This window comes from Belonocnema kinseyi, chromosome 4 (genome assembly GCF_010883055.1).
Source record: "Belonocnema kinseyi isolate 2016_QV_RU_SX_M_011 chromosome 4, B_treatae_v1, whole genome shotgun sequence".
NCBI lineage: Eukaryota > Metazoa > Arthropoda > Insecta > Hymenoptera > Cynipidae > Belonocnema > Belonocnema kinseyi.
In genome coordinates this window covers 67,091,542-67,113,778 of record NC_046660.1, presented here as the reverse complement: position 1 = coordinate 67,113,778, position 22,237 = coordinate 67,091,542, and the positions used below count along the sequence as shown (strand labels likewise).

Below are 22,237 nucleotides of genomic sequence, written 5' to 3'. Positions count from 1 at the left end.
TTTATTCCACCCGTTAGTGAGATTCCAGGTTAATTACTGACTCGAAAAGCTTTGGAAAATGGTTCACAAAAAAAATAGGCACGAAAAATCACGTTTTTTTTTCTTGTTTAAACTGCATTTTGGGATAATAAAAAAATTTTTTGAGGAATTTCATTGGCACTGTCGGAAAGAGGAGATCTTAAGCAATAAAAATATATGTGTCTCAATTTTTTCTAGTGTCGAATAGTCTTAGTTATTGGCCGTTGAAAAGCAGTGTACCGGTAGTGGCGTTTTGGCCGTTTAAGGGTTAATATTTTAATAATTGAAAGAAGCATGATTTTTAATTTTTCTAATTTTCATTGATTTTATTGAGGGAATTTGGTTTTCAATTTTTTCTGAATTGGAAGAGCTACTTTTTTTGTTTTTATCATTTTTACCAGGATTGCAAGGGAGAAAATTTTTGTTATTGATTTTCTGAATTGGAAGAGGGAAGTTTATTATTTTCAAAATTTTTAAAGAGTTGGAAGAGAGACATTTTTTCATTATTTTTTTCTGAATTGAAAGAGGACATTTTTTCTATCACGGATTTTTATTGCGTCGAAGGGGGGGGGGGGGGGGGGGGGGGGGCTTTTTATTTCTAATATTTGTTTCTAAATTGGAAGAGTGTTATTTCTTATTTTTAATGTTTCTATTTATTTCAATTTCGATTTTAAATTCTATCTAATTTGGAAAAGGCACATTTTTGTTTTTAAGATTTGTACAAAGTTCCCGCGAAAGCCCAATTTCAAAATTACATGACTTTCCCTTATTATCTCTGACCAATTTTTCATTTTCCTTAACCGTTCTCAATTATTTTTTAGGCACAAAAAGAACCTTACAACAAGAAGATCAATAATGTCAATATAAAAAATTACATAATACATAAGTAAAATACAAATTTAAAATACCAAAATACAAATTTCAACCAAATAGTTTAATTTTCCACCAAAAAGATTAATTTCTTACAAACAAAAACGAATTTTTAAAAACCATATAAGTGAATTATTAACTAAAAAATATGCATTTTCAACAAAAAATTGAATAAATAAATTTCCAGTTAAAAACATGGAATTTTCCACCAAGAATAAACAAATTTTCAACAAAACAGTTAATGTTTTAACCATAGTGATGAATTTTTGTTTAAAAAATGAATTATAAATGAACTAAGCAAAAAAATTCTTTTTCAACCACTTGGTTGAAATTGAATCTTTATCCAAAATAGACTAATTTTTAAACCAAAACAAGGAATTTTCAACAAAAGAGTTACATTTCAACCAAGACAGATTTTTCAGCCCATAAAGAAAAAAATCTCTTTTTAAATGTGGAATTTTTAAGACAAATATATCAATTTCCTGCAAAAATGTTGAGTTTGCGATTCAAAAAAGACAAGTTTTCAAACAAATAAATATTTTTAGTAGAAAAAAAAATTAATTTCCAACAAAAAAGAATCGAATTTTTAACAAAATAGTTAAATCTTCAACACAGGAAATACATTTTTATCTACCAAAAATTAAATTTTAACAAAATACATTAATTTGAACCAAATATTCAATTTTTTAAAGGTATTTTTAATCTTATAACGCATAGCTCAATTTTTAACCAAAAAGATAAATTAGTCACGAAAAAGATTAATATGCTACCATAAGAGATGAACTTTCAACCAAATAGTTAAATTTCTAATAAAAGAAGATGGGAAATTTTAATTTTCTGAAAGGGAATAGGGTAATATTTTATGTTTAGCATTTCTTAAAGAGGTGGAAGGGGGGAAACTTTGATTTTCAATTTTTTTTCCAAATGAAAAGATGGACATTTTTTTAAAGATTTCTATCGAGATAGAAGGGAAGAAATTTTAGTTTCAATTTCTTCTGAATAAGAGGGACATTTTTCATATTTTTATAGAGTATGTAGGGACGAAATTTTATTTATTTATTTTGTTTCTGAATTTGAAGGGCTCTTTTTTATTTTCAACATTTTTATTGAGGTGGAAAGAAAGAAATTTCGATTTTCAATTTGTTTTCTGGATTGAAAGAGGAACATTTTTTTGTTTTTTATATTTTTATCGAGTTGGAAGGGAGAAAATTTTGGTTTTAACTTTTTCTGAATTGGAAGAGGTTTTTTTTTTAAATTGTATTAAGTGAAATGGGAGGGAGGGGCGGCAAATTTGGTATTTTCAACTTTTAAGTTACAGGGATGAACTTTTAATTTTCAATTTTCTACTAAATTATAGTTATTATAGTATATATAGTTATTATTATTATTAAAAACGTTACAAATTTTGTTATTAAATGTCATTTAATTTGAAATTCTTCAATTAGAGTATTAAAATCTTCCATTTTAGAAGTGTAAATTATTGAACGTTTGAATTAAACAAATTTTAAGCTTTCATTTTAAAAGCTGAAAAGTCAAGAGAGCTCCACTTTGATTGCTTTAATTTGCAATTCAGTTTTCATTAGCTCAAATAAAAACATTTTCTGTTTTAAGAGATCGAATTATTTAATTTCAATCACCGTGAACAATTTTTACACACAAAGTAATCAATTCATTTTATTTGGAAAAATATAAATAAATTACACAAAACAATCAATATATTTTATTTTGAAGAATGCACTGTTCTCCAATCGATTTACCGATGAAAAGATTAATAAATTCTTTAATAGATCACAATTAGAAATTTAGGAATGAAAAAAAAAAAAGATTAGCAGCTGTGTATATCTTTGGATAAAAAAATAATTAGAAAATAACATCGAACAGCTAGAATATGTCACAAATTACAAAAACTTTATTGACTTTTATAGGAATAAAACAAAAACAATATTTCTAATAATTTCTCACCGTGATTAACGTCCAAAATTGGCGGATCGTCCAAGAAGTTCACTTCCTGGATTTTCCCAGTAGGAATATCAAGAATTTCACCTTTTTGTTCCATTTTAGCGAATTCCTCTCGTCCTCTTTTTTTATTACAATAGAATTAGAAATTTACCCCAGATTACTCCATGGACATTTTTATTTGAATTCATAATGAAAAGAGGATTCCTGACGCATTCTTGTTTGCTAGTCTATTTTTTCTTGCGAAACACAGACATAATAATTAATAAATTCAATGTAAATAACCTAAAACCTGCGTATCTGTCAAACCACGGCCAATACAAACTAAAAACATCAGTCTCTAATTTTTTTTGACATGCTGGCGATGCGCAGTCATTTATGCGCAACGACCAATCAGCTGATATTTTTTCACGTTTTTTCTGTCTGCTACTTCAGCACGTTCGGCGTGATAATTTGAATAATATTTGAATGTTATTTAATCAAATATTTATTTCAAAATGTCAAGAAAAGTGATAAATAACATGGGCAGGTGCTCTCAAATTTTTCAGCCGGTGAATATTGCACCGAAAGATGCACCGGTGAAAGCCGACGTTTCAAAAAGTTATAAAGTGAGTATTAAAATATTGGATTTTCATAACCTAAAACCGTAATAAGAATATTGATAATATTAAAAGATATATTATAAATTGTATAAAATTAATAATATTATCTTTCATGGGGCCTTTCAAATCTCAAAATTCTAATTACTATTTTGTTTTCCTTTTGGTTTGAAAATTAATGTGTTTTGGTTGAGGATTCAACTAAATGTTTTTTGTTGAACATTAATTCTTTTACCTGAAAAATGAGCTATTCCATGTTTTGTTGAAAATGTTTCTTCTTCAGTTGAAAACTCAACTATTTGGTTGAAAATACGTATATTTGTTAAAAATTTGATCTAGGTGAAAAATTATTTTTTGGGTTGAAAAATTCAACCATTTGGTAGAAATTTGATCTTTTTGCGTTGAAAATCCCAACTGTTTGGTTTAAATTAAGTTGTTTTTGTTGAGGATTCAACTATTTTGTTGAAAAATGATCTTTTTTGGTTGAATACAATTATTTCTAATTTAAAATAAAAATTTATTTTCATTCAAATATCAACTATGTATTTTATTTTTCGTTGAGAATTTATCTTTATTATTTGAAAATTCAATTACATAATCGAAATTAAAACTTTATTCAAAATTGATATTTTTGGTAGCAAATTAATATTCTTAGTTGAAAAGTTTTCTGTTTGATGTAAAATTAATTTCTTAGCTGAAAATTTAACTATTTATTGTTTTGTTAAAAATGTATCTTCTTCAGTTAAAAGCTCAAATATTTGGCTACAAATTAATGTGTTTGTTAAAAATTAATATTTTTAGTGGAAAATTTATCTTTTTGGTGGAGAATTCAATTCTTTGGCTGAAAAATATATATCTTTTTTTACTGAAAATTCTGTTATTTAATGTTTCATTAAAAATGTACCTTCTTCAACTGAAAACTTTACTATTTGGTTAAATATTATTATATTTGTTAAAAATTTATCTTTCTTTGTAGAAAATTAATATTCATGGCTGAAAATTTATATTTTGGGGGAAAAATTAATTTCTTTCGTTAATAATAGATCAATTATTCCACATGTTAGGTTAAAATTGTATCTTCTTCAATTGAAAGCTCATTTTTTTTAATTAATATTTTTGGTGGAAAACGTATCTCTTCGGTGGAAAAATTTATTTCCTTGGTTGCAAATTATTTTTTTTACTGAAAATTGAACCATACTGTTTTAGGTTGAAAATGTATCTGTTTGAGGTGGAAATTCAATTACTTTCTTGTCAATGCATTTTTGGTTAAAACTTAATTTCTTTGATAGAGGCTTTAACTATTTTGTTAAAAATACGTCTTTTTGGTTGGATTCGAATATTTTTGGTATTATAAATTATATTTTTAATTTTATGGAAATATCAAGTTAGAATTCATTTTTTTTAATTTGAAATATATATTTTTTCAACTGAAAATTTAACGATATAATTTAGATCGAAAATTGATCCTTTCTGATAGAAATTTAATCTGCTTGGTTAGAAATACATCCGATTGGTTAAAAATTTAACTGTTTGGTTACAAATCCATTTCTTTAGTTGAAAACTGAACTATTCTGTTGAAAATTCGTGTTTTTTTCTTGTTTAAAATTTGTATTTTTAGTAGAGAATTCATACAACATTTATTTCTTTGCTAGAAAATGTATCAATTTGTTGAAAATGTATTGTTCTCTTTTTTAGGCTGAGAACAATTTTTGAAAAACTGAACTACTTTGAAGTAGAACTATTTTGTTAAAAATACTTCTTTTTGGTTGAATTCGAAGATTTTTGGTATTAAAATATATTTTTAATTTGATGGAAATATCAAGTATGCATTGCATTTTTCGTTAGAATTGATCTTCTTGTTTGTAAATTTATCTTTTTGGTTGAATATTAATTTCTGTAATTGAAAATTATTTTTTTTTGTAACTGAAAATTTAACTACTTAATTTTTTATCGAAAATTGATCCTTTTCGAGAAAAATTTAACCTGATTGATTAAAAACACATCTGTTTGATTAAAAATGTAACTATTTAGGGAAAAATTCATTTCCTTGGTTAATAATAAATGTCTTTAACTGAATGTTTAACTATTCCACCTGTTTGGCAAAAATTTTATCTTCTTCAATTGAAAAATCAACTTTTTTTAAAATTAATGTATTTGTTAAAAATTAATATTTTTGTTCGAAAACGTACATTTTCGGTGAAAAAATGTATTTCCTTGGTTGCAAATTCATTTTTTTGTTTAATTAAAATTTAATTATACTGTTTTAGGTGGAAAATTTATCTGTTATAGTTGAAAATTTAATTACTTTGTTGTCAATTCGTTTTTGGTTAAAAATTAATTTCTTTTATTGAGGCTTCTACTATTTTGTTAAAAACACGTCTTTTTGGTTGAATTCGAATGTTTTCGGCATTATAAATTATATTTTTAATTTTATGTAAGTATCAAGTAAGGATTAAATTTTTTGTTTGAAAATGGATTTTTTTGGTTAAATTATCATTTCTTTGATTGAAAATTATTACTTTTTTTTTAATTGAAAATTTAACGACTTTATTTTTGATCGAAAATTGATCCTTTTCGAGAGAAATTTAATCTGCTTGGATAAAAATACATCGGTTTGATCAAAAATTCAACTGTTTGGTTAAAAATTCATTTATTTAGTTGAAAACTGAACTCTTTTGTTGAAAGTTCGTTCTTTTTGTTGTTGAAAATTTGTATTTTTAGTAGAGAATTCATATAACATTTATTTTTTTTGTAGAAAATGTATCAATTTATTGAAAATTTATTGTTCTTTTTTTGGTTGAAAACAATTTTTAAAACTGAAAATAAAACTATTTCATTTTTGCTTAAAAATGTACCCTTTTTAGTTGAAAATTCATATTTTTTATCTTGTCTTTTATCGGGGGATAATTCAATTATATTGGTTAAAACTTCATATTTTCGTCTTGAAAATTCACTTTTTTTTTTAAATTCTTTGTTTTGGTTTGACAATAAGTTCATTTTTGGTTGGGGATTTAATTAATTTGTTAAAAATTCGCATTTTTTATTCAATTTCAGTTTTTTTATCGAAAATGAAAATATTTTTTATGTAAATATCAACTGTAACACTTTTCGTTGAGAATTCATCTTTTCATTAAAGATTCATCCCTTTATTTTGAAATCTAACTATATTCTTCCAAATTTCTTTCTTCTCATTTAAAAATGAATTGTTCTTTAATTGAAAATTTAACCTTTTCATTTTTGGCTCAAAATTTACCTTTTTGAGTTGAAAACTCAAAAGTTATATTGAAAATTCATGTATTTTAAATGTCTCACGTAATTTGTGGATGACCTCTTCTAAAATTTTAGACTGTTTTCATTAAAAGTGTTTAAAATAAATTTAAAAATAAACCTCTTTTTTCATTTCCATAATTGATCTCCTAGGTGTCAGGTTGTTTTTTATACAAAAAAAAATGTTGAGCGTTCAGGTAAATTAAAATTTGGGATTTTGTATCAGTCTTGCCTGAGAATTTTTGCTTATCTTCATAACGTTTTAAATAAAATTAATTTTTTTAGCACATGGTGGATGCTGGAATAATAAGGAAAGCGAGTACTGGAATGTACACGCTTTTGCCTTTAGGTTTACGAGTCTTAGAAAAACTTACTGACATAGTCGACCAAGAAATGTTAAAAGCCGGAGCTCAAAAAATTCTTCTCCCTGCCCTGACTTCGGAAAAATTGTGGAAAAAGACTAATAGATTAACACAAGCTGGACGAGAATTATTCACGCTTCGTGATAGGCATAACAATAGTTATGTTTTAAGTCCAGTGAGTAAAAATTTAAAAAATAATATACATATTTTTCTTAAATATATAACTTGCAGCGTACCTTCGTTAAGATTTTTGCGGTAACTTGGAACTTTAAAATTAAGTTATTTTGAAGTTACTTTGTGTTTTTTTTTTTGTATATTTCCCATTAGTAGAATTTTATGGAACAGTGTTGGGTAGAAAATTAATCTCTTTTGGTTGAGGATTCAGCTATATTTTGTTTAAAATCCGTCTTCTTTTGGTTGAATTTAACTGTGCTTCATTTCAAGTTAGAATCTTTTTTGGTTAAAATAATATCTACTATTATATTTTTTATAGAGAATTCATCTATTTTGTAATAAAATGGAACTATTTTGGAAGAAAGTTCAACTATTTGGTTGAAAAGTAACATTTTTGTTGCAAATTCATATTTTTCGGCTTTAAAATGTAACTATTTTGTAGGAAATTTGTCTTTTTGGCTTGAAAGTTCAAAAATTAAGTGGAATTTTTTGGGTCAAAATTTAGCTTTTTCTTTTTAAAAATGATTTCTTTCTGTAACAAAATCTTTTTTTTTTGTTGCATCCAACTGTGTTTTATTTTAAATTAAAATATTTGTTGGTTTAAATAATATCAACTGTTATATCTTTCATTGATAATTAATCTATTTGGTTTAAAAATTAATGTATTTTGTTAAAAATTCCACTATTGTGGTATAAAGTTCAAGTAATTGGACGACAAATAACGAACATTTTTTTTAAAATTTAACTCTTGTTGAAGTGTTGTTTTTGGTTTAGAAATATAACTCTTCTTTTGAAAATTTATCTTTTTGGTTTGAAAATGATAGAAAAATCAAGCAGTTGGTTAAAAAAAAAATTTTTGGTAGATGATTAACATGTTTGGTAAGAAAATTCCACCATTTGGTTGCAAATTCATGTATTTAATTAAAAAATTAACTATTTTTTTCGGTAGTCCAACTATTTCTTTGAAAAGTAACTGTTTTGTTAAAAATTCATATTTTTGGTTTGAAAATGTAACTTTTTTGCAGAAAATTCTCTTTTTTCGTTTTAAAAGTTATCTTTTAGTAAAAAAATCTAATTTATTTTGGTTGACAATTTAACTACTTTGTTGAAAAGTCCTGTTTTTTGTCGTTGAAGTTAACTGTGTTTAGTTTCAATCAAAATCTTTTTTAGTAGAAATAATATCAACTATTATATTTTCCATTGGTAATTGATCTATTTTGGTTAAAAATTCACGTATTTTGTAAAAAATGAAACTATTTTATTGAGTTGAAAAGTAACTTTTTAGTTGAAAATTCATATTTTCGGTTTTACAATACAACTATCATGTAGACAATTCATCTTTTTTTTAAACTTCAACAATTTTAGTGGAATTTTTGTCTCTTTTGGTTAAAAAATCGGCTTTTTCCTTTAAAATTTCTTTTTTTTTCGTAACAAAATCTCTTTTTTGTTGTAGAAAATTCAACTCATTTGATAGGAAATTCCTTTTAAAGTTACAATCAACTGCATTTGATTTCAAACTAAAATAATTTTTGGTTGAGACAATATCAACTGTTATATTTTTCGTTGAGAATTGATCTATTCCGGTGAAAATTCATGTATTTTTTGTAAAAATTTCTTAAAAAATGTTTTTTTTTTTATTTGAAAATTCTTTTCTTCCAGCAAAAAAGCATATTTTTTTTTGCTAAAAAAGCAATTGTTTGGTTGAAAAATGTGACTGAAAAAGTAACCGTGACACTGATACATTAATTGTTTTTGGTAAAAAAGAATAATAAATTCTGTAGATGGTTCAGCTATTTTGTTCAAAATTTTTCTTTTCTGAATGAAAATGTAATTACTTGTTTGAAACTTGAACGTTTTTAAAAATGTATTTGTTTAGTTGTAGATTCATAATTTCAGTTGAAAGTTTAATTATTTCATTTCAAATTCGTTTTTTTTTTGTTTAGATAGTTCCAATATTTTGTTTAAAAATATAACTATTTAGTTAAAAATTAACTATTTTGTTTAAAATTCATGTATTTAGTTAAAAAATTCAATTATCGTTTTCTAAAGTCCAACTATTTGGTTTGAAATTAACATTTTTGTTGAAAATTAATATTTTCAGTTTGAAAATGCAACTGTTTTATTAAAAAGTGCTCTTTTTGCTTTGAAAATTCCTTTCTGCCGGTAAAAAATCCACATTTTTTGTTAAAAAACCAACTGTTTGGTTGAAAAATGTGTCTGAAAAAGTATCTGTAGCACTGATATATATTTTTAAGTATCAGTTTTTAAGAATCCCAAAAGTTCAAAGCTAGACTCTAGCTTGTTTCATTCATCTCTTTTGGTAAAAAAAATAAGAAGTTCTGTACATGGTTCAACTATTTTGTTGAAAATTTAACTTTTCTGAATGAAAATTTAAGCACTTGGTTGAAACTTGAACTACTTCCTTAAAAATGTATTTCTTTAGTTGTAGATTCAGAATTTTAGTTAAAAGTTGAATTATTTTGTTTCAAATTCGTTTTTTTTTGTTTAAATAGTTCCAATACTTTGTTAAAAATACAACTATTTAGTTAAAAATTATCTATGTTGTAGGAAAATGATAGTAAAATCAAGCAGTTGGATTAAAATGACCTTTTTTTGTAGAAAATTACTATTTTCTGTATGAAAATTTCACCAATTATGGTTGAAAATTCATGTATTTTGTTAAAAATTTAACTATTTTTTAACAAAGTCCAACTATTTGTTTGAAAATTAACATTTTTCTTGAAAATTCATGTTTATAACGCAACTGTCTAGTAGAAAATTAGTCTTTTTGGCTTGAAAATTCAACCATTTTTGTGGAATCTTTTTCTTTCTTGGTTCAAAATAAAAAAAATTTCTTTTTTTTTAATTCAACTCTTTCGGAAGAAAAATCGTCTTTTTGGTTACATTTAACTAAGTTTTATTTCAAAGTAAAATGTTTTTTAGTTGAAATAATATAAACTAATAGATATTTCTTTGAGAATTTATCTATTTAGGTTAAAAATTTCAATATTTTTTTTCTAGAAAGTTCAACTATTTGATTGAAAAGTAACTTTTGTTGAAAATTTATGCGTTAGACTTGAAAACTCAACTCTTGTTGAAAGGTGTTCTTTTGGTTTAAAGATTCCTTTTTACCGTTAAAAAATTCACATTTTTTTGTTAAAAAACCAACTGTTTGGTTGAAAAATGTGTCTGAAAAAGTAACTGTAACAGTGGTACATATTTTTCAAAATTAATTCTTAAGAATCCCAAAAGTTCAAATCTAGGCTCTAGCTTGTTTTATTTATCTCTTTTGGTAACAAACAAATCTATTTTGTTCAAAATTGGTTTCGTGCAAATTAAAATTAAACAACTTTATTGAAACTTGAACTACTTTGTTAAAAGTTTATTTGTTTAGTTGTAGATTCATAATTTCAGTTGAAAGTTTAATTATTTTGTTTCAAATTCGTTTTCTTGGTGTAGATAATTCCAATATTTTGTTAAAAAATTCAACCATTTAATTAAAAAATATCTATTGTTTTGGAAATTTAATTCTTTTGTTGAAAATTTGTCTTTTTGGTTTGTAATGATAGAAAAATCAAGCAGTTAGTTTAAAATTAATTTTTTTGTAGACAATTAATATTTTCGGTATGAAAATTCCACCATTTGGTTGAAAATTCATATATTTTGTTAAAATTTTAATTATTTTTTTTAAAGTCCAACTATTTGGTTGAAGATGAACTTTTTGTTGAAAATGAAACCTTTTGACTTGAAAATTCAACTCTTTTGTTAAAAAAGTGTGACTGAAAAAGTAACCGTAATACTAATGCATTTTTTAGTATTATTTTTTAAGAATCCTAAAATTTCAAAGTTAAATTTCAAAGCTCTGACTTGTTTAATTTATAAAGTATATTTTCGATTTTAGACTCACGAAGAAACAGTGACGGATCTCATATCGATTGTGGGACCTCTCTCTCCAAAATCGCTACCTTTGAGACTTTATCAAATATCCAGTAAATGGAGGGACGAAATGAAACCCCGGCTTGGTTTTATAAGAGGCAGGGAATTCATTATGAAAGATTTATACACATTTGATGCTGGACCAGAGGAAGCAAAAATCACTTATGATATTGTTAACAAAGCCTACGAAAATATTTTCAAACAAATTGGGGTTCCGTTCACAAAAGGTGAGCTTCAAATCTTTGATTTAACTACAGGTTGGCTGCAGGTCAGGAAAACCTGTAAATTAGGGAAAAATCAGGGATTTTGTTGGTTAGGGATTTAAAAAAAAATGGCAAAAGACGCAGTTAAATTCTGTAAAGAATTCCTTTTAAGCTTATTTTTTAATTTTATGGAATTTTATTGAATTCTTTCCAATATTTCAGGTTATTTTAAAAGATTACTAAAATATTTAAAGGTTTACAATAAATTTTCCAGGATTTCAGGAAACATAAAAAATTTTGTGTAATTTGGAAGGATTTTATTATATTTTAATGGATTTCAAAGAATTCATTCACAAGAATTGAGGGATTTGGTAGGATTACAAATATTTTCAAATATTTTAAGGTATTCCTTAAGATTTGAAAGAGTTTTAGGATATTTTAAAAAATGTTAAGAAATTTTCAATGTATTTTTAATAATTTGAAAGGATTTAAAAGAATTTCGAAGATCTTAGGATATTTTTGAAAATTCTAAGGAATTTTGAAATTTATTAAAAATGAAAGTGATTTAATTTTCACGAATTTCAATTCATGCTTAAGGATTTGAAAGATTATAAGGTAATTGTAAAAGATTCCAAGTCATTTTCAAGGGCTTTAGAAAGTTTCGAGGGATTCCAAAAGATTTCCAAGGATTTAAAATATATTATGAAATTTTTTATTAGATTCAATAATTTAAAGAGATTTTAAAGGATTCGAAGTATTTTAGGGGATTTAAACAAATTTTGAGGTATTTTTAAAAGATCAAAAGTTTCAAGATGTTAAAAAATTTCATTTATATCCAAGAATTTGTATGATTTTAAGAGATTTGAAAAAAACTTGCATAGGGTTCAAAGAATTTATTCACAAGAATTGGGAATTTCCAAAGAAGGAATTTCGTAGGATTTCAAATATTTCAAGGTATTTACCATGATTTAAAAAAGTTTTAGGGTATTTTTTTGAAGATTTCAAGGAATTTTCAATACATTTCAATAATTTGAAAGGATTTTAAAAATTTTGGAAAATTCTAAGGAATTTTGAATTTTTTTTCAATTGAAGGGATTTAATTTTCACTAATTTCAACTGATGCTAAGGGATTTCAAAGATTTTAAGTTAGTTTTAAAAATTCCAAGCATTGTTCCAGGGCTTTAAAAAGTTTCGAGGGATTTTAAAAGATTTTGAAGGATTTGAAATATTTTAGGAAATTTTTTATTGAATTCAGTAATTTAAAGGGATTTTAAAGGATTTGGAGTATTTTAGGGATAGAATTTCGGAAGATATAGAAAAACCTTATTGGTCCTGTAAGGTTTTGAGACATTTTTAAAACCTTCCAAGGTGTTTTATGAGATTTCCGAGGATTTTAATAATATATTGGTGGATTTAAAAAGATCTAAAGTTATTTCAACACATTTTCCAGTATTTCAGGAAACTTCAGATTTCACGAAAATTTTGACAGATTTTCATAATATTTCAAGGTATTACCAAAGATTGTGAAGAATTCAAAAGATTTTAGGATATTTTAAGTGGGGCGACCCGTCTAACACATAAAAAATAAGGGTATATTTTGAGATTTTTTTGGGGGGATGAAGAATATAAGGAATCTTTCCAAAACTTTTATGGTTTATTAAGGCACTTTTGAACTAAGAAATAAATTTGTTTCAGTCATAAATATGCATAACATTTTTAATTATAAGGGCAGATGTTGAACATGTGTGTACCAAAAAAAGTTTTAAAATAATCATTTTTGACAAATTGCATCCGTTTAAAAAAATTTGATTTTTACCCAAAAATTTACATGAAATTAAAAAAAAAATGTTTAAAATTTGTTTTCCAGTTCAGAGACGTTCTCAGAAAAGACAATCATTTCAACTATATGTGTATGCAAGGAGAACTCAATCAGTTAAATACTTTTTGAGTTATCTTCCGGCCAATTATGAAAAATATGAAACCGAGAAAAACGCGATTAAAGATTTACATGTTGAAAAAAAGGCAGCATCGGCAGGCTAGCGCGAGGCGCGTGGGGCGTCTTTTAGGGGTTAAAGAATGTACTTGCGACTCTGAAACTTTTACAGCATGTTTTTGGGATGACAAGCTTCCATTTAAGCAAAAAAATTGATTTTTTGAAGCCGTTACACTGGTCGCCTCATTAAAAGATTCCAAAGAATTTTCAATTTTATATTTAATAATTTGAAGGGATTTCAAATCATTCGAAAAATTTTAGATTCTTCTTTTAATTGAACAGAATTTTCAAGAACACTAAAAAATGTCAATGGTTATCGAATGAATTAAAAATTTTTTTAATATTCTAGGCTATTTTTAGTAGATTATAATATCTTCAAGTTATTACAAAGGATCTTTAAAGATATAAGGATTTTTTTTTTAACTTCTAAGGAATACTCAAGAGCTTTAAAAATTTTCGAATATTTTCAAAAGATTTCAAACTATTTAAGTTATTTTAAAGAGTCTTTAAAAATTCAAAGAGGAATTTTCAAGATCTTTAACAAATGGCAAGGTTTATCAAATGATTTTAAAGAATTTTAAATATTCTAGGCTATTTTTAGTAGATTACAATATCTTCAAGTTATCTTGAAGGATTTTTAAAGATATAAGGGTATTTTTTTAATTTACAAGGAATATTCAAGAGATTTAAAAATTTTCGAAAGTTTTCAAACTGTTTAAAATATTTTAAAGAGCCTTTAAAAATTCAAAGAAGAATTTTCAAGACCTCTAAAAAATGTCAAGGGTTATCAAATGATTTTAAAGAATTTGAAAAATTCTAGGCTTTTTTTAGTAGATTACAATATCTTCAGGTTATTACAAAGGATCTTTAAAGATATAAGGATATATTTTTTTTTAATTTCCAAGGAATATTCAAGAGATTTAAACATTTTCGAAGATTTTCAAAAGATTTCATACTGTTTAAAATATTTTTAAGAGTCTTTAAAAATTCAAAGAGTAATTTTTAAGACCATTAAAAAATGTAAAGGGTTATCAAATGTTTTTAAAGAATTTTAAATTTTCTAGGCTATTTTTAGTAGATTACAATATCTTTAAGTTATTACAAAGGATCTTTAAAGATATAAGGTTATTTTTTTTAATTTCCAAGGAATATTCAAGAGATTAAAAAATTTTCAAAAGATTTCAAACTGTTTAAAATATTTTAAAGAGTCTTTGAAAATTCAAAGAGGAATGGTCAAGACCTTTACAAAGTGTCAAGGGTTATCAAATGATTTTAAAGAATTTGAAAAATTCTAGGCTTTTTTTAGTAGATTACAATATCTTCAAGTTATCGTCAAGGATTTTTAAACATATAAGGGTATTTTTTAATTTTCAAGAAATATTCAAGAGATTAAAAAATTTGCAAAAGATTTCAAACTGTTTAAAATATTTTAAAGAGTCTTTAAAAATCCAAAGAGGAATTTTCAAGACCTCTGAAAAATGTTAAGGGTTATCAAATTATTATAAAGAATTTTAAATATTCTAGGCTATTATTAGTAGATTACAATATTTTCAAGTTATTGCAAAGGATTTTTAAATATATAAGGGTATTTTTTTAATTTCCAAGGAATATTCAAGAGATTAAAAAATTTTCGAAAGTTTTCAAACTGTTTAAAATATTTTAAAGAGTCTTTATAAATTCAAAGAGGGATTTTCAAGACCTTTAAAACATTTTCAGGGATTTCGAAAGATTTTGAAGGCTTCGGAATTATTTTCGGGTATTTTGAAAGCTTAAGAGGAATTTTCAATTGATTTCAATAATTTAATGCAATTTCAAAATATTTAAAACTTTTTAATGTATTTTTAAGATTCTAAGGCTATTTCAATGGCTTTAAAAAGTTTAAAGATTATTCAAAACATTTTGCAGCATTTTAAATATTTGAGGATATTTCAAAAGATTTCAATGCACTTTCAAGCGATTAAGACAACTTAAAGTGATTTCTAAGGATTTGAATTTCATTAAAAAAAATAGTTACATGGGTTTAAAGAATTTTGAAACATATGGGGCGATTTCACATATCCAGATTTTTTATTCCATTTAATTTTAATGGTTTTGAAGTCTTGTGAATTTATCCTGAATTCCTTAAAATTCACTTGAAATTCTTGCAAATTCAAACGAATTCTTTTGATTTATTTTTAATCAAAGAGAATATTAGTCAAATTATTAATGCACATTATTAATTTTTTTGTAATTTTTTTCAAGTAGCGCTGAGAATAATAATTTATAAATTTAAATTTGTTTCATTCCATTTATCAAAGATTCTATATTAAAAATGTTACAAAATTACAATTTCAGTAGTCAAGGAAAATGAAAAATCTACCAGGGAGAAGTTATAGAATTTAGAAATTGAAGTTCTGCGGCCACCCTGAACTAGTTTTGTAACGTTTCAAATTTTAAAAAACCGCATTTTTTAATCCCTCTTTAATTAAAGAATAAACATCTGATTATGAAAATATTTCAAGCTCTCGGAAGCACCGGAATCATTGGAGGTTCAATGTCTCACGAGTATCATTATTCCACGGATGTTGGCGAAGACACTGTTCTTTCCTGTTCGCAATGTGATTATCATGTGAATGAGAATGCTACAGAAGAATCAATTTGTCCTTCGTGTAAAAGTTCACTCGTTAAAGATAATACGATAGAGGTGAGCTGTAAAAATTTCCATTTCCCGAAAAAATGGATTTTTCTCGAATTCTCTAATTTAAAATCATTTTTATGTTAGTTGAACCTTATTTTCAATCATAGGTGGGCCATACATTTCTTTTGGAAACAAAGTACTCAGAACCTCTCCATGCAACTTATCACAGTGGTCACGGACATAAACCTTTATCAATGGGATGTTACGGTCTCGGAATGACTCGCTTAATAGCCGCATCAGTTGAAGTTTTATCAACGGATCAAGAACTTAGATGGCCAGTTGCTCTGGCACCTTACACTGTTTGTGTAATTCCGCCAAAGGTCAGTTTCAACACTTTTCCACCTCCATTTCATTGTCGTCCATAAACTATGTTACCATTTTGGATGGAGGGGGGGGGGGGCAGTGGAAGCAACAATGCGAAATTAGATAAGATTTAATGTATTTCCGTTTTTTTTCGCTTGAACGCGAATTAATCGAACAAACAAAAACATCCTATTGTAGTCTGAAAAATAAAAAATAAATCATTTTCGGACAAAAATAAAAAATAGGAAAGAAAAATGAGAAAAGGATCTTCAAGTATTCAATATTCTTATACGATTTAAACTATTAAATTTTTCTTGCCTTGATAAGAGTACTGTACGGGTACCGAAACGTTGGTAATGCAATTTGATTTATTTTTTAATTTTTTATTTGAATGTTATTTTATTGTAATTTGATGATAATAAAAATAAAAAAGACGAAAGAAAGAAAACAAAAAGGAAGGGGATATGGTTGGCTGCCCTTCTCATTTATCTTTCATCTTTTTTATTTTTGTCCGAAAATTATTTTTTTTTTTTAATTTTTCAGATTACAATAGGATTTTTGTTTTGTTTTTGTTTGTTCGTTGTGGACCCAATTTGGTTGTTGGATTCTTGTTTTTTTTTTTAACAGGAGTTTGCCTCAATTTGATTATTGAACGTTAAATAGGATTTTTAATTTCGTTTTTAATTTAATTTAAGTTTCTTAAAATTTTGATTATATTTTTGGTTCGGAATTTATCTCATTTGGTTAATAATTCTAGGATTTGGTTGACATTTTTATTATTATTTTGTTGAAAATGAAACTGTTTTGTTAAAAATTAGTATTTTTTGGTCAAAAATTCAGCTATTTGATTAAAAGTTGAACTACTTTGTTAAAAATTCATTGTTTTTTGGTTGAAGATTCATCTCTTTGGCTGAAAATTTAACTATTTCATTTTCAGAAATTAATATTCTTGGTTAAAAAATCATGTTGTGGATTGAACGTTGAAACCTTTTTTGCGAATTCATTTTTTGTGGAAATTCATAATTTTAGCTGAAAATTCGTTTTTTTACAATTAATTAATTTAAATAAAAATATAAGTATTATATTCTTGGTTGATAATTGATCTTTTCTAGATAAGAATTAATATATTCTGTTAAAAATGTAACTATTTTGTTAAAAAGTAATTTTTTTTGTCAAAAATTTAGAAGCTTGTTTGAAATTAAAAATTAAATTTTTTTGGTTCCAGATTCAACGCTTTGGATGAAAATTTAATTATTTCGTTTTCAGAAATTAATCTTCTTGGTTAAAAAATCATCTGTTTGGTTGAAAATTGACATTTTTATTTAAAAATTGATTTTTTCTAGTTTAAAATTCAAGTGATTTGTTAAAAATGCAACTATTTTGGTAAAAAATTAGTCAAAGTAGGCACCGAGTCTACATTTCTTTGTGAATATTTATAATTCTAGTTTAAAATTAATCTTTTTGTTTGGAAATTGACATTTTTAATTGAAATTGATCTTTTACAGTTAAAAATTAATGTATTTGATTAAAAATTCGCCTTCAAAACTTCTTTTTTAACAAATATTTATTTATTTCTTTGAAGAATCGTAATTTCAGTTTAAAAATCATATTTTAAAATTGGAAATATAACTATTTTGTAGAAAGTTTGTCTTTCTGGCTTGAAAATTCTAAAATTTCCTAGAAAATCAAACTATTTGTTTAAAAATGATTTTTTTTTTAATTAAAATTTTATGTATACGTTGATATGGATATTTAACTATTTAGTAGAAAATCAATTTTTTTTATTAAATAAATCAAAATTTCATGTTGAAAATTTAACCGTTCTGTAGATAATTTGTCCTTTGGACAGTTGCATTCAACAATTTTGTTACAAATTCGTGTTTTTTTTTTAATTGAAAATTTTACTTAATATTCACGTTTTGGTTCCAAATTTTACTTTTTAGATGATAATCCTTCTCTTTTTTTTGTTAAAAATTACGTTTTTTTATCTGAAAATAAGACTTCCATTTTTGGTGGAACACCTATTCCTTATGAGTTGAAAAATTCAAATTTCAGGTAGAGAATCAATGTATTTTGTTAAAAATTCCTGTTTTTGTTCGAAAATTAAAATCTTGTTTGTTTAAAATTCATATTTTGGTTGATGATTCAAATATTTGGTGAAAAATTCGTCTTTTTGATTGAATTCAACTATTTTTATAAGAGCTTTATTCTATTAAGATGCATCTATTTGATTGAGGATTTAACTTTTTTCTTGAAAATTCGTTTTTTTTTAAATTTTACTGGTCAGAAATTGGTCTTTTTAATTCGAAAATTCATCTGTTTTTGGTTCAAGTTTCATCTTTTCTGATTCGACTATTTGGCTAAAAATGCATATTTGTATGGTGAAAATTAAACAATTTCGATAAAGTCATATTTATTGTCGTAAACTCAACTATTTTGGTTAAAAATTTCTCCTTATGGATAGAAAATTAATTTTTTATGGTAGAAAATTTGTCTTTCTTGCTTGAAAATGAACACTTTTATGAAAAATTCAAGTGTTCTTTAATTCCAATTTGGTTTCTATTGCAAATTTTTGGTTAAAAATTAATTTGTGGCTGACAAATCGTCTTTTTGGTTTGAAAATTCATCTACATTGTTATAAAATATCCTTTGGTGTAAAATTCAACTAATTTATTAAAAATTCGTTCTTTTGAATTCAAAATTCATTTTTTATATTAGAAAATTCATCTTTCCTTGTTGAAAATAAATTTTTGTAAAAAATTCAACTGTTTTCGAAAAAACTTGTTTTTTTTTTACATTAAAATTTAGTTATTTAGTTAAAAGTTCAAATATCTTGTTGAAAATTCGTGTTTTTTTATTGAAAATGTAACTATTCGATTCGAAATTCATCTTTTTTGTTTGAATATTGAACTATTTGGTTGAATGTTGAACTACTCTTTTAAACAATTATTTTACTTAAGATTCACTCTTTGTTTGAAAATGTAACTTTTTTATGATAATCCATTTTTTTTAGTTAATTTTCTTGTCTATAAATGTCACTATTCCATTTCTAGTGAAACATCTATTCTTTATGAGTTGAAATATTCAACTGCCTGGTAGAAAATTCATATATTTTGTTACAAATATCTGAATTGATTTGAAAATTGAATTCAAATATTTTTATAAGAACTTTATTCTATTAAGATTAATCTATTTGATTGAGGATTCAACTTTTTTCTTGAAAATTCGTTTTTTTGTTGCTGTTTCATTTGACTGGTCAGAAATTTATATTTTGGTAGAGAATTCATCTTTTGTTGTAGAAAACTCATCTTTCTTGGTTAAAACTGAAATTTTTTGTTGAAAATTTAACTGTTTTGGGTTGACAATTCAACTGTTTCCTCAAAAATTCGTCTTTTTTGTTTGAGAATTCAAATTCAATTCAATTCGTTCTTTTGAATTGAATATTCACTTTTTATGGTAGACAATTCATCTTTCCTTGTTGAATATGAACTTTTGTAAAAAATTCATCTGTTTAAAAAAACACTGGTCTTTTTGGCTTTAAAATTTAATTATTTGGTTAAAAGTTCAATTACCTTCTTGAGAATTCGTGTTTTTTTTATTGAAAGTTCAACTATTCGGTTGGTAATGCAACCATTTGGTTAAAAATTAATTTGTTCTTGTTTTAGATTCGTCTTTTTGGGGTGAAAATTGATCTCTATTGGTAGACAATCTTTTTTGTTTAAAAATTCAAGTATTTTGTTAATAACTCGCCCTTTTGGTTTGAAAATTCATATTTCTTGGTAGAAAATTCATTTTTCCTCGTTGAAAATGAACTTTTTTGATGAAAATTCCACAGTTTTTGAAAAATCTCGCCTTTTCAGCTTGAAAATTCAACTATTTTGTCGAAACTTCAAATATATTGTTGAAAATCCTTTTGTTTATCTTGAAAGTTAAACTATTTGGTTGCTAATGCAACTGATTTGGTTAAAAAATAATGTTTTGGTTGAAAACTCAACTATTTTGTTGAAAATGAAATATATTTCGATTTCAAATTAAACGAATTTAAAGGAAATTCAAATTAAATTCAATATGGTTTTTACTCTCGTTTTATTTGAGAGAATTTATTCCCCTATTGGGAATGGTTAAATTGCGATGCGCCACCTGGTGACAAAAAAATTTGAACTAAAAATAATAGTTACGATTTTAAAGATGCATTTTAATTTGCGCATAAAAATGTTGATTATGATATCATTCAGTTTAAAATGCGCATTTCCAGAATCATCCACTTTAACAAATTTTAAATTTTAGATTTTAATTGTCAAGTGTATATTTTATTTTAAAGAATTTTAAAACACAATTTTAAAGACTCAAGCAATTAAAAATTAGAAGTGTTCTAAATCGAAGATTTTATATTAAAAAAAAAAAAACATTTTTAGCTGATCAACTGTGAATATAAATTAATACTGATTTTTAAAATTGAATTTCTCTTCACGATTTAAAAAGTGAATAATAATTCATTTTACAAGACGATTCGAAATCAGTTCGCAATATTAGAATTTCCAGTTTCTGACGTTTAATATTATGTAAACTATTTCAATTGGAAACTCTTATTAGTTAAACAAATGTAAACGCCTGATTGAAACTTGATCAACTGTTTTCAATTTTAAATTAACCTTAAAATAATATATTCATAATTAAAAGCTTTTATTAAATTTCACAGATTATTTTAGTCTAAAATATTCAATTTTTAAACCATTCAATTTGAAATGTTTTAATGAAGAAAAATAAGAATTACTTAATATTTAGAAATATCTGACTGTTTATTTAAAATCAGTAATTATAGTAAAATATTAAAAACTAAATTTTGAGCGTTAGATTTTAAATGTTCTATTAACAAAAAGAATTTTATTTGTAAGTCAAATTGTTGAACTTTGATGTATAAATAACAATTGAAATGATTTGAAATAATTTAAACAAAGTCTCTACGTGTGCCGACAAAATCCGGCTATTAGTAACAAAATTTCGGTGTGAATAGCCCACGGCCTAATTTAAAACAAAATATAGATTTTAGCAGATTTCGTAAAAAAAATTAAAAAGATTTTTAAGAATTTTGAATGGCTTCAGAAGATTAAAATACATTTCCTATGAAAATTAATAATGACTTTTATTTTGAAAAGATAATTTTGAGTATTTATTCAAAAAGATTTAGAAAGATTTACAAAATTATCAAACATGAAATTTTGAAGCATTTTAAGGATTTTTAACGATTTAAAATATAAATAATTTAACTTTTAATTTAAGAAGTGTTCATTTTATAAATAAAAATGTAATAGTTCAATTTTTAATGTTTCTGGCTTAAAATTGCTTTAAATTATATAATTTTGACATTTTTTTAAATTCATTGATTGATTCTTCAATTTAGACTTTAGAGCATTGAAAATGATAACGTGGATTTATATTTTTAGAACTGAATCTGAATCTCTGAACTCTACAATTTATGAAATTTCTAATTTGGCTGAAAAATTGCATTTAATTAAAAATTGTTCAGTTTAAAAGTATTAGTAGCTTCCATTTTATACGTGTAAATTATTGAGCATTTGAATCAGATTTGAATACAAAATTATTGATCTGAAAAACTTTTAAACTTCAATTTTAAAAGTTTGAAATTCAAAAGTTCCTCTTTGAGTGCTTTCATTTTCAGCTCAGTTTTGATTAATTCAAATGAAAAAATTGTTAGCTTTGGAGCTCGATTTTTAAAATTTCATTGACCATGAAACATTTTTGTGATTCGTGAAAAACCCGGGAATTTTTTTCTTGGATTAAAACGGCCACCCTAAATCGTCTATTATTCGTATTCTTCGCATAATCTGTATAAAATTTGTCGCTATATACAATAATTA

General features: G+C 24.7%; 2 protein-coding genes across 4 annotated transcripts in view; one reads left to right on the top strand and one right to left on the bottom strand.

Annotated features, from left to right (window-relative positions):
- LOC117171658 (coiled-coil domain-containing protein 186) overlaps positions 1-3,142 on the bottom strand; it is a 26,608-nt gene extending 23,466 nt beyond the window's left edge. For all 3 annotated transcript variants that reach the window (XM_033359164.1, XM_033359165.1, XM_033359166.1), the window contains exon 1: positions 2,851-3,142. In XM_033359164.1, coding sequence (XP_033215055.1) covers positions 2,851-2,944 — 94 coding nt within the window. In that variant the 5' untranslated portion in view covers positions 2,945-3,142. The remainder of the gene's footprint in view (positions 1-2,850) is intronic.
- Positions 3,143-3,277: 135 nt separating this feature from the next.
- LOC117171602 (probable proline--tRNA ligase, mitochondrial) overlaps positions 3,278-22,237 on the top strand; it is a 20,040-nt gene continuing 1,080 nt past the window's right edge. Inside the window, exons 1-5 of the mRNA XM_033359049.1 lie at positions 3,278-3,452; positions 6,996-7,247; positions 11,148-11,409; positions 15,880-16,061; positions 16,163-16,375. Coding sequence (XP_033214940.1) covers positions 3,342-3,452; positions 6,996-7,247; positions 11,148-11,409; positions 15,880-16,061; positions 16,163-16,375 — 1,020 coding nt within the window. The 5' untranslated portion in view covers positions 3,278-3,341. The remainder of the gene's footprint in view (positions 3,453-6,995; positions 7,248-11,147; positions 11,410-15,879; positions 16,062-16,162; positions 16,376-22,237) is intronic.